The following is a 12509-nucleotide window of genomic DNA, read 5'->3' on the forward strand; positions in this document are numbered from 1 at the left end:
ACCACACAGCACACACCACACACATATACACCATACTACACAGCACACACCACACACATCACACACACCACACCACACACACAAACACCACACACACACACACACCATACCACACAGCACACACCACACACACCACATACCATATACATACCACATACACTGTACCACAACCCACATATACCACACTACACACACACCACACCACATACCACATACATATCAAACACACACCTCACACATATCACATACACCCCCTCACACCCCACGTACATACCACACACACACACTGTACCACATACCACATATATCACACCACACACCACACCCCCCCCACACCACACCACACAGCAAACACACACCTCACACATATCACACACACCACACACTGCACTAGTGGGTAAAATATATACCCCAGGTCTCCTAAAACAAAACAAAAATACCCAAACCATCGCCACCACCAATAAGCTGCAAAAGTCCTATCTTATTAATGAAAGCGTAGCCGGAGACACCAGGACCTGAAGTAAGAAAATCCCTGCTTCAAGTTCCAACCAAGGGAGCGCCTGGCCCTCTGCCAGTGCCCATTCCCAGGAACGTGCCTTGGCCCTCTCTGGGGAAACCGGGTAACAGAAAGCTTCTTCCTCCTGAGTCTTAAGCCCAATGCGTTCCCTGGGGGAGAGGCTGCCAGGTTTAGCAAACAGAACTCCAGGAAGTCAGTCAGATTTAAATTTCAGAGGAACACAGATTAATGTATTTATATGACAACCCTCAGGGGACATCCTGCTCAGACCCAGCAGCCATCTCCCCGTCACTTGGATCTCTGAATATCACCTCTCTCATCTGTCACTACTAGCTGTGACCCTCGAAAGTTAGTGCACACTGGGGAGCTTGGCTTTCTCATGAAGGGGTGGGGGGTCTATGGGTCCCTGTTCTGGTGGGCTCCTCCCAAACAGCTCCTGTGAAATGTACTTATGAAAAATCCAAACAATCGAGAAGTGTGCAAAACACAACCTGAAGCCGACTCCAGCCCAACTTCCTTTCTCAAGGGCAACCACTTCATTGATAAGTGTCCTTGCAGCCCCCGTTCTTTGTATTAGGTCAGCTGGACCATTCTCTGACCCATTTCAGTCTTCTCCCGGGAATCTCTCTTCAGGGAACTCTTCCCAGGCCATGCTGGTGCTCAGCCGAGTCTGAGAACCTCTGCTCCCAGGGATCCCGCCCTCTGTCATCTTGCCATACCTGATCAGTGCTGCCCGTGAAGCACTAGTGCTGCTGGCACCTGCCACGTCTGCTTATGTTAGGCAGCAAACAGGTGGGGACAGACAGCCTCTATGCTGCCACTGGGTGGCACAACCCATTTGTCCTGCAGTGGACACATTCCTGTGCATGCTTGGCCTGGGGATCACCTTCCCGTCCTGTCTACCTGGGCTGCTATCTACCCAGAAGATTCCTCCTCATGGTGGCAACCTGGAACCCCCACTTGGAGCCTGCCTGGTTACTTCCCAGCTCCCTGGAGCTCCCAAGGACATGGATGCCTATCTGTTTTACCTCTAGAAATCTAAACTCATGGCCTTCCTCACACTGGTGCTTGTGCGCTATTCACAGTGGTAGCTGACCAGGTGGAAAACCCTTAGTCATAAAGAAACCCAATAGCTACCAGGGACCCTCCTGAGTCCAACCAGACCTTCTGTCACTGTGTCTTTGGCGTATCCCACAGGTGGTTCCCCAGGATCCAGCATGATGCCAGGGCTCCGTGTAGCAGTGACACTCGGGGTTTAGCCCTCTCCTCAGCTCCCACTATGATCTTCAGCCCAGTGAGCAGCAGCAGCTCACTTGCAGGCTCGTCATGCTCAGCCTAGCAGGAGTGGCTTCTCTGCTCATAGGAAGATACGCCAGAGACCAAGTCCTCACTGAGCCCCCAGGCCAATCCAACCCAGAAGCCCACCCTACAGCCGGCTCTAATGAGGAGGACAGCCCCCTCAGCTGGGACGTTTCCCTCTAGCTCCTGTTCATCTGCTTCTCACTCCAGCTCCATCATGACTGCCATTCCTGAGCCGAATGAGTCCCAATGTCAGCTCCCAAGTCATTGATCCACTGGTCCTCAACAGTGTTCATCTTCCCAGGTCACTCATGAGGGGTCTGTGCTTTTGTGACAAGCCTGGAATGAACTCAGCTTTCTCTTTATGCCTCCTGTTCACAGTCCCTCACTCCAAGGTCCAAGCTGCCTCTTCATGGATAGAGTTCACACCCTGTTCATCTCACAAAAATACATATCCAGCATAGAAAAGGGGAAAAAGTTCTAAACCAAGAACCGAATAAAAAATTTTAAAAAAACGCCACCATATTGAGATAACTACTATTACTCATTAACATTTATAATTTCACTTGGTTTTTATGTTTTAGGTAACAAAATGGTTTCTTCCAGTGGGATTCAGCCTGCACAATGTTTTTTAAAGTCATTTTGTTTGGAATGATTTGGGGTGGCACATTTGGTATTCAGTTCATCACAATCCATACCACTTCTTACACCAATCCCATCTCATTCCTTTACACCTTCGAGGGCATCTAAGTTTGCAATGTCTACATTAGGTATGCATGCATGTATGTATATCAGTACACATATTTTTAATTAATGCTACTACATATTCTATTCTGTCACAATTTTCTTTCTGTGTAATAGCATACCATGAACACCTTTCTATATTAACACACAGCCACCTCCAACTTTTAATGGCTAGAAAGTCTTCCATGGGAAAGATGTATCATCATTTCTTCAGCTAACCCCTACCATCGAACGTTTAAATTGCTTTCAATTTTCCTTGCTTCAGTGCACATCCCTGTAGCTAGAGCTTTACGCACTTCCTTAATTAGCTCCCTAGGATAAATTCCAAGAAGTGCAATTGCTGGGTCAAAGGGTATAAGCAGTTTTAAAAGCTTTTAACATGTGTGGCCAAATGGAGTGTTCAGAGTTTTACAATGACACAGGCCCTTGAGAGCTTCCTGTGACTGCCGACAAGATGGTCCCTTGGAGACAGCGGGAGCATCCCAGAGAACACCTGATGGCTTCTCTCTTAAGGCTGTCTGAAGTCCACTCACCCAAGAGGGGGGCTTTTCTCCAGTAACCATCCCGGACCTCCACGTAATCATACCAGCACAGGCGGCTCTTAAACAAATCCATGGATGTGAAGTTCAGGATGATCTGTGAGGAATTACCATAAAGTGAGTTTGGACAACAAAGACCGAAGAGTTCTGCACGATGTGTCTCACAGACTGGTGTTCTCATGTTACCGTTTAGCATACAGAGCCCCCAGAATGCAGTAGGAGTGTTTTCTCAAAAATACAGGCACAGGAAACCTCATGACATTAAATAATAAACCTTAGGCAGGATGGGGAGTAAACAGAAGGAGATGGGCCCTTAGACTCTGTCTGGGGAATCACTTGAGCTTTTGAAGTCACTAGGTGGTTTACAGAGAGCACAATGCATTAAAAAGACAGCCCAGGGCGCGTTGAGACTGGGATTTGGAAGGAGGTAAGGGGTCAGTGAAGTTCAGAGATACGGAAAGATCTTATAACATCATCAATCATTCTGGGGGGTCTGGGGTTAGCCTGAGTGCATCTGAGCACCTCCGTGATCAATGTCCCCTCGGCCATGACCTCACTGTTCCGAGGTATGGTGTATCTAATAGCCTTCCTATAATTAGTGCATTCATTCATTCCACCATGGCTTGTTGACCACCTACTGTGTGCTAGTCTGTGTTGAGTGACTGAGAGAGATCAGTAAGAGGATGTCCTGCTTTTAGGGAAGTCAGCGAAGGAAGGTAGGACAGGTGTGACAAGCTAACCAGGACACTCTGACGTAAAACCTAAGAGCGAGGGGTGGCTGTCACACTGAGAAGCAGTAGCCTTCTCGTCCAAGCTCTCTAGCGGCTCTCTGCCCACGTTCAGCATGTCCCTGCTCCTTCAATCCTCAGCTCTTCCTGCTCTTCAGCTGGCCCTGGCCCCTGCCCTGCACCCAGAACCTACTCCTTTTACAATTCCAGGGACCTTGCTGTCAACAGCTCATCTGTCCCCAGCACCTTCACTCTCTGCTTCTCCACTGGGTACTTCTTTAATATTCAAACAGCCCTGGGGATCACTGTCCGGAAGCCTGCCCAGCATGTAGGAGGCACCCCATAAGTGGCAATTAAAACCAGGTCCCAAGAGTGTGCACTTAGAGAACACAACTGACACAAACCCTCACAGGTTGCCCATCTCAAGGTGTTGGGGTGCCCACAAGATCCCAGGACAAGTAGCATCTTCTCTCACAAAGCCCTGTAGTCTCCTAGGAAATGAAGAGTGTGTTCCAGAAAATAAGAGGCCAGCTTATCTCTGTCACTGGGTGTGTGTGTGCGCGTGCGTGTGTGCATGCGTGAGTAAGATATGTCATTCTCCTTTAAAACTAGTGTTTTTCAACCATACTATACATTAGAATCACCTTGGAAACTTCAGGAAAAAGCTGGTACCAAGCCAATGCCCCTCCTTCCATTAAACCAGATTCCTAGGGAGCAAGGGGGAGCCCAAACTAAACGCTAAGCCTCTTAAAGATAGGGATCTACCTTAGGTTTCTCTCACATCCCCCACAGTGCCTGTATTCAGGTGATTGAGTTCAACAATACTTAGAAGTTGGTTGCGCGATAATTCTTTAGTCTTTGCTTTTTAAAATTACAGAAAGGAAATGTTAGTACAACTTCCCTGGTAACACATTCATGATCTGAATGAACAGGATAATTATTCAGGCTAATTATTTTAAGTGTGTTAGTGAACCATAAAGACCATAGGGGAAGAGGTGATGAACGAGAGGTGATACTTGAATCAATCAAGTTTGCTAATTACTAGCAGCTCTGGGGAAGGCTGTGTGAAGCAGAAATTGGAATAATTGGTGTAGGAATTTCAATGATGTATATTCTCCCTGCCCCCAGTTAGCACAAATAATTGAGGCTTACATATCACAGCCTCAGCTGTGCAGGGCAATTCGACAATTTGGAGATTACCAGACTCCTTCCTCCTCCTGCTCCTCCTCCTCCTCTTCCCTGCCTCCTCCCTGTTAGCACCTCCAACACAGACACCTCCCATCTGCCCAAGGAAGAAGATCTGGAGTCTTGGATACAAGATGGCAACAACACCATCTTAAATGCTCAGAGTCAAAGAAAGAGTGTACATGTGTGAGCACACACGTATGTGTGCAAATGTATATGTATAAATGCACACACAGTGTCTGGGTAATAACATAAGATGATGGTCAAGCATGTGGGTTCCCAGTTTAGTTACCCAGTTTCAAATCCCAACTGTGCAACAAACAGTATTCTTGGGCAAGTCCATTTCCTTACCTGTAAAATGAGCATGGTAAGGGCACCTAGCATATGAGGTTGATGTGAGGATCCAATCAAATGATCTACGTTACATGCTAAGAATAGAATCCAGCCCTTAGAAAATTTCATCACGTTATGCTTAACTCAACACTAAATGGACACTTTTTAAATGGACACTTTTTTAAAGCTATGCATTAGGAATGCCTGAAGGCTGCCTGCTGCCACCCCCCACCTGCTGTCACTCAGCCCCTCAGGTGTCCACATAGCCATTCAACAAATATCCATTGTGTGACTGTTTTTATGCCACAGACTATGTGAGCCTCTGGGATTGAGTGGGGACAATCTCTGAGCTGAAGGATTAGAAGTGAGACAAATAAATCAGCAGTCACGGAACTGTAGGACATCCCGTGACAGGAATGATTACAGAGATCGGTGAACATCTGTTATGATTTGGATATGAGGTTTCCCCAAAAACTCACGTTTGAGACAATGCAAGATGGTTCAGAAGAGAAATGGTTGAGTTGTGAGAGCCTTAATCCAATCGATGAGTTAATCCCCTGATTGGGATTAACTGAATGGTACCTGAAATGGTAGGGTGTGGCTGGAGGAGGTGGGAATTGGGGCCCTGGCTTTGGGGTATATATTTGTATCTCTGCTTCCTGATCACCATGTGAGCTGCTTCCCTCCACCATACTCTTCCATCATGATGTCCTGCCCCACCTTGAACCCTGAGGAATGAACCAACTACTCATGGACCGAGATACCTCTGAAATCATGAGCCCCCAAATAGACTTTTCTTCCCTAAAATTGTTCTGGTCAGATCTTTTAGTCACAGCAGTGAAAAAGCTGACTAAAACAAATCTAAGACAATTTGAAGAACACTTGCATTTGTAGTTATTAAGTAATAAGATAAACTTTGGAGTACAAGGTCTGGTTTCCCATTCCCAGTTCTATATCTCACCATGAATTTGGGCAGTTACCTTAATGTCTGAGCTTAAAATTCTTCCTTCATAGACTATGAATATGCACCCTGAATATGCACCCTGAAGTAGGGTTGAGAACATGCCACCTTTATTGCAGAGTAAAGAGGCCCTTGCCCTAGGCTCAGCTCTAGAGGGTCATGGAATCTTCAGGGCCAAAGGAACATGTGAACCCAGAGCTTATACTCCTTGGTCTCAAAGCCCTACTCCAAGGATCCAGGACCCTGGAATTCCCTGTCCATATAGCTCTGAGCCCACTTGCAGTGCATGCAAGGACTATTCTTTGGACCCATCCTCCTGAGGGTGGCTACCCACATCCACTAGCCAAGGAGCAGCTGTCTGCAAAGTAGGAGTGGCTGATGCCTGGGATTGTGGCCAGGGTGTCAACACAGGCTCCTGAAGCAATCAACAGTGGGTTTGTGGCCAGTTCTGCCATGTTGACACCTTCCAGAGTAGCACTCTGAGCTGTCAATAAATTCTGAAATGAACCTTGCTCTCCAGGGCATAATAATAGTGTGCTTATCAAGGTAGGAGATACAATCTACTTTACAGTTAGCTTGATTTGTAACTTACATAGATATCTAGTATGTGCCAGGCCTCCTTGTGTACAGGTGAGACTGGTGGAGAAGTCCAGAAATAATGAATGTGTAGCACCGGTGAAGTACCTGGCACGTACTGTGTGCTCATAAGAAAACTGCTCTTATGATTACTAGTAACTGTAAAAATAAGTCCTCCTATCTCACCCAACTCACAAGAAGGTTTTTCACCTTTAATATTTATTTATTATTATTTTAATTGTACATATTTATGGGGCAAAGTGAGAATTTGATACAAGTATAGAGTGTGTAATGATCAAATCAGGGTAGTTAACAGTTTCATCTCTTTAAACATTTATTTTTAATTAATTATTTTTTATTAATAATAATAGTACATATTTATGGAGTACACTGTGCGACTTCAGTACATATATACCACGTGCAATGATCCAACCAGGGCAGTTAATGCTCCACCTACCTTTTCCCCTGGAGTGACAGAGATTCTCCAGACGCAGTGAGAGTAAGAAGGGTAGCCGTTTGGGAAACCAGGTGCAGAAAAGTTTCCTGTTGTGTCCTGCAGGGTCTCCCCGCATGCTGCATAAGCAAAACAAGAACTGTGACATGGCTCATGCACCTGGTCCCTGCCCAAGCAGCCCCTGCTCAGGAATGCAGGGCAAACACACCCTTCACCACCCAAAGCCTTCAGAACCACTGGCAAGACGCAATCTTGGACGCTGACATTTTTCTGTGAACATCTGCTATGGTTTGGATATGAAGTGTCTCCCAAAAGCTCACGCTGACATTTTTCTGGCACGTTGACATTTTTCTAGCTAACATAAGTGAAAGTAGCATCAGGGTACAAAGAGTAACACCCAGGGGGCTCTGCTGAGACTCTCAGGACTGAGGACAGCCCAGAGCTGGGTTGGAATATCTGCTTTCTGGCCAGCTGTGTGGTTGTGTGCTGGACTTTTGTTTTCTTACCTGTAAAGTAAGCAGGGCCTCACTCAGAGTGTGAGTGGAATCATTTGCATTGTGTGAAGTGGGTGTGCTCAGTGCTTGGGACCTACTGAGTGCTCCATACACTGCAGCCATTATGATTGCTAGTGATAACATATGCCACAGGAAGAATATGGAAGTGCCAGTCAGTGAGGCAAGAAAAAAAAAATACTTTTAAACTCATTTCAGCTGTTAGTGTGAATCATTTTTTTTTTCCCCAGCACTGGGAATCAAACCAAGGGCCCCAAGCATGCTGGTCAAGCACTCTACCACTGAGCTGCATCCCCAGCCCTCAGCTATTAGTTTGAAACTTGCCCACACCTCCCCCTCCTCCCTCTTTTTTTTTTTCCTGCCACACACCTCCAAACAAGCTATCATCTAGTCAAGAAAACAGAGAAGAATGTAGAAGCACAGGAAGCTAAAATATTCTACCGTATGCTATCCTGCCCTTGTGTGTTTGAAGGGTACTTGGTCATGAGTCTAAAACATAGAACACGGATGTTAAAAATATTTCCCCAGATTTGTCCTTAAAAAAAAAAACCTGTATATTGGGAGCTTTAGGTTTTGGATTTCTCTGAGCTCCAGGGATTTAAACCCCAAAGACAAAGACGCTGGCTTGCTGGGTGCCTCTCATCTTATGGGGACACCTCCAAAGCGTGGGAACAAATGTCCTTAAACATCTTCTCCTACATGTGACTCAACCTCTGCCTGACAACAGCTTAGCTTTCAGTCACTCTGTGAAACGACTTGAAGATCCATAGTTTTTGGAACTTCAGGAAGAGATGTGTGGAGAACGGCCCATCCCTGGCCTCAGGAAATCCTGGATATCGGGGCTTCAATATCATATTACCGAACAACTGCCAGGCATCACGAGGATTATGCCCGGCAGTCAACACCCCCGAGGGTTCCATGGAAATTATTTTAGAATAATCATCAACATTCTGCAACAACAGATATATTACTGTGTAGCTCCGTGGTATTTACCAGCTGCCTTGGACCCTTTTGGGAAATAAGCAGCATATACATTATAACTAAATAAATACTGTGGCATTTCCCAGGGAGAGCTATAAGGTTTCCCTTTAAATTCAGCAAGGTTATATGATATACGTGTTCTGTATTTCGGCCCCAACATGCCCCCAGATGACTGATAGCTGAATGGACATATTTCCTAGTTTCATGAGGATGCAAGCCCCACAGAGTCCTTTGCAGGTCCCATGGTCCTGTGTAGTAGAGCAATGTGACAGCCCAGCATTTCTCCAGAGGCTTGCATTTGGAAAGTGACTGGACCTGTTGGTAATGGAACTTCCTACTGTCCTCCCCAAACCATAGGAATGTATTTTGTCCCATCCGTGGTAAAATTTTGGCTGCTGCAACCAATGCTTTGCACTGTCACCCAGCAGCTCAGGGGATGAAAGGAGACCTCACTCTCAGGGTAGCAGGGGTTGAGATGGTGCTGAAAGTAAGACGACAAAAGGCAAAGAGGGCCAATTCAAAGGACGGGGACTGCTGAACTGGCCACAGAATAGGCATTTGCTCCAACCCATGGGTACTGCCCAGTCTTCAATAGCAGCCACTGGTCACTGACCTAAGGCCATAGAAATGGCCTCCTTTATAGCACTGAGGCTTCCCCTACCCATAGTATTTGGGAAACAGATCTCCATTCTCCCCAAGCATTCTCCCTCACTCTGTCTTCCTGCCCAGCTCCTTGGTTCTTGTCTTGCCAAATCCACATCACCAGTCCCAATCGTCCAGTGCTCTGACTGTTATGGGGCCAACCACCCTGGATGCCTGTGTACTGCTCTCCTACTGCGACTTCTTCCCCTCTGGACCCCGGGCTTTGCCAGAGAAGTCCAAAGACCTTCACAAGTCTTGCTATAGGCTCTGAGAACCTATTAATTCTCCTCACCATTTTGGTTTTCTATGCAATCTCACACCTCCTAAGACAGATCTCAGAAATAATAACTGCCAAGGAACAGTCCCTTTAGGTTCCCCAAGTTATCACAAGAATGCCATTTGCAAACAGCAGCGAGCTGCGCTCTGTGGGATGCTCAGAGGTATTGGGAACCCTGCGGCTCACAGTTACCTGGGCATTTGTACAGCTTCCGGGCTTGAGCTATGTCTCCCTGACTGAGACGCACACGCTGGCCAATGGTGGGCCTGACGCCATTGTCATCCCGACGGGGAAGGATGGTGTCTAAGAAAACTCCTCTACAGGAACAAAAAAGAGAGAGAGGAAGAAAAGTCAGACTGTCAGCCTGTGCACCTGGGCTTTAGTCTTCATTTCCTTGCCCCTATTCTCCTCAGCATTCCTTCCCCGCCTGCCTCTCCCCGGGCTGCCATGACGGGAGCAGCTTCCTTGCTCTGGCTGGCCTTTCAGCATTTCATCTCATCAGCTGCCTGCTCACTTTCCAAGGAAAGATGACTGCCAAGTGGAAAAATATGCCCTAGCCTGGTTGCCAGAGCCTTCCTTACTGATGTGTACTGAGCATTTCATGAAGTCCCTGAGAAGCCTAGCCCTGGGGTCAGCACACTGCACAAGGCAGGGAGCACCATTCAGATAGATGGCGGCGTGAGTGGCGCCCCCTGGAGGTGTGCATTGGGCAGTGCTATGCATAGATAAGTTCTGGAGTCATTCGGAGGGAGCACGGGAGCTGGTGCAGTGTGTGGCTCTGGGCAGCTGGCCAGCAAGTGAAGGCAAATGAGTTGGTAAATCAGCTTGAGGGGTCGTGATGGCCAGAGAGAAATGCAGAGAACAAGAGGAAGTTGAAAGAGGTTGGCCTGGATGGTTGTGGCAGCCCTTCCCAGGGTTAGCATCATATTCTACTCCCATGTGAATGATATCTAAAATGACAGCTTCATTTCTAAAACACAAATGGAAACCAGGATGCCTGGCTGAGCCCCGGCCCTATCTGCATCGCCCTGTGTGGGCGTGGTTTCTCCCCACCTGCTTTGCTGCCAGCTCTGAGCCTCCTCTCTGCCTCCAGACCATCTGTGGGGGGCCTCTCCTAGAGGTTAGGCCTTGCATTGAACCAGCTCCTCTTGGTACCACCTGTTTTCTTCTTTCTTAACTGAGTTTCTGGAAAGAATTGCATCCCCTCCCTGTTTGATGATCACCTATCATTCACTCCTCACTCCACCTGTTATCTGATACCATCCGTGATGGTCACCACTCACCTACTAATGGGTGTTTCTCAGACTTCGCCTGTGCTCTCTACAGCCCTGGGACCTGTCACCCCTCCAACCCTCTTCACTCTCTTCTCCCTGTTCCCAGAGCACTGCTCTAAGCTGAGCTACAGGAGTCACTTCTGCTTCCTGACTAATGCTGTCCCTTGGGGTTCTGCCCACTTCCTCTGTTCTCCTCTCTCCGTGTTCCACCTACTCCCAGGATTTTACCCACCACCTGAGACACACAATAAATTCTGTTTCCAGCTCAGAACCATCTACCAGGCCCCTGACACCCGAGCTATCCTAGGGGCTTCTTTACCCAACATGTCCCAAAACAAATTTGCTCCAATCTTCTCCTGCTAATTCCATGACCTTTGTCTCCTGAGACTGGACCAAAGAGGCCTCAGCTCCTCCCTCTCCCTCACACTCCCTTGGACTAATGACCAGGTCCCACGCCTTCTATGATGGCATCCCTCCAGTCCCTACCCTTCTCCTCATTCCCAAGCCACTGCCTTAGCTCAGGTGTGTCCTAAGAATGGTGAGGGAGGGCAGGAGACCCGGTCTCCACATGCGAGGTCTGTTGGTGACTTTGCCAGGCAGGGTGTGTGAGCCTGGGCTGCTTGGACAATGTGATGATTATTACGTTTGTGCTGCAAAATTCCTTTCTTCAGGGAAATATCTACAAATGGACACATCATTTGTGAGAGCAGCGGTGCCTATTTTTACAATAATAGGTGATTGAATTTAGAGTTCTCTAGAGTCATTACTTATGGTTTAAAACCTGGTGAGGTCACTAAGGGAGACCAAGGATTCCACTGAGGTTTCTCTAGAGGACTGCGGGCCCAGAGAGGAGACAGGAGGAGTTAGAGAAAGCTAGGGCACATTTAGAGAAAGCTGGGCACCCAGAGGCTGAAAGGGAAATCAGCAGATGGTCTAGACTTCTCGTGCTAGTGTTGGAGAGAAAGTCAGCTTGGAGTCTGATTTAGAAAAACAAGCACCTCTAGAGCAAAAATATGACAAAGTAATGTGACCAGGAAGAAATACAGATAATACGCATTTTCTAGGTTAGTACAGAGTTAAGAGAAACAGTGTTTGAAAGTGAGAGAGCCAGGAAAAAGGAGAGTGCACAGTTAGTAGCTAGGTGATTGTGTGCATTTCAGCATTTCCTTCTGGATGTAAATAGCTATTTTGCAAATGTTTTGAAGCCAGCCCTTTGTCTTGGCTGCATACTTTAATTCAAGAGCCATTTCTTGAAGCCCACTGTGCTCTGATCCCTGAGCCTAGTGATAAGAGACCTGCCTGGGGCCGGGAGCTTGACAAGCATCTTCTCTTTTAATCTTCTTTACACCCTGGAAGGCAGATTCCCTATCACTAGGCTTCCCACTCTACAGGTGAGAAATCCAAACCTGTGGGGCTTACACAACTTGCCCAGTGGTCAGCCAGCTCTGGAACCCAGGCAGCCCTGGAACCCACCCCTGAGCATCTTC

The 12509-nt window shown here is 47.3% G+C and overlaps 1 protein-coding gene across 1 annotated transcript in view; it reads right to left on the reverse strand.

Annotated features, from left to right (window-relative positions):
* The window catches only part of Tll2 (tolloid like 2), a 126071-nt gene that overhangs the window by 26117 nt on the left and 87445 nt on the right, over positions 1-12509 (reverse strand). The window contains exons 8-10 of the mRNA XM_046450269.2: positions 9941-10065; positions 7340-7455; positions 3094-3196 (exon numbers count right to left, since the gene is read on the reverse strand). Coding sequence (XP_046306225.2) covers positions 3094-3196; positions 7340-7455; positions 9941-10065 — 344 coding nt within the window. The remainder of the gene's footprint in view (positions 1-3093; positions 3197-7339; positions 7456-9940; positions 10066-12509) is intronic.

This window comes from Marmota monax, unplaced genomic scaffold, assembly GCF_021218885.2.
Source record: "Marmota monax isolate L192 unplaced genomic scaffold, Marmota_monax_Labrador192_F-V1.1 WCK01_AAM20220418_F8-fsc00004, whole genome shotgun sequence".
Classification (NCBI taxonomy): Eukaryota; Metazoa; Chordata; class Mammalia; order Rodentia; family Sciuridae; genus Marmota; species Marmota monax.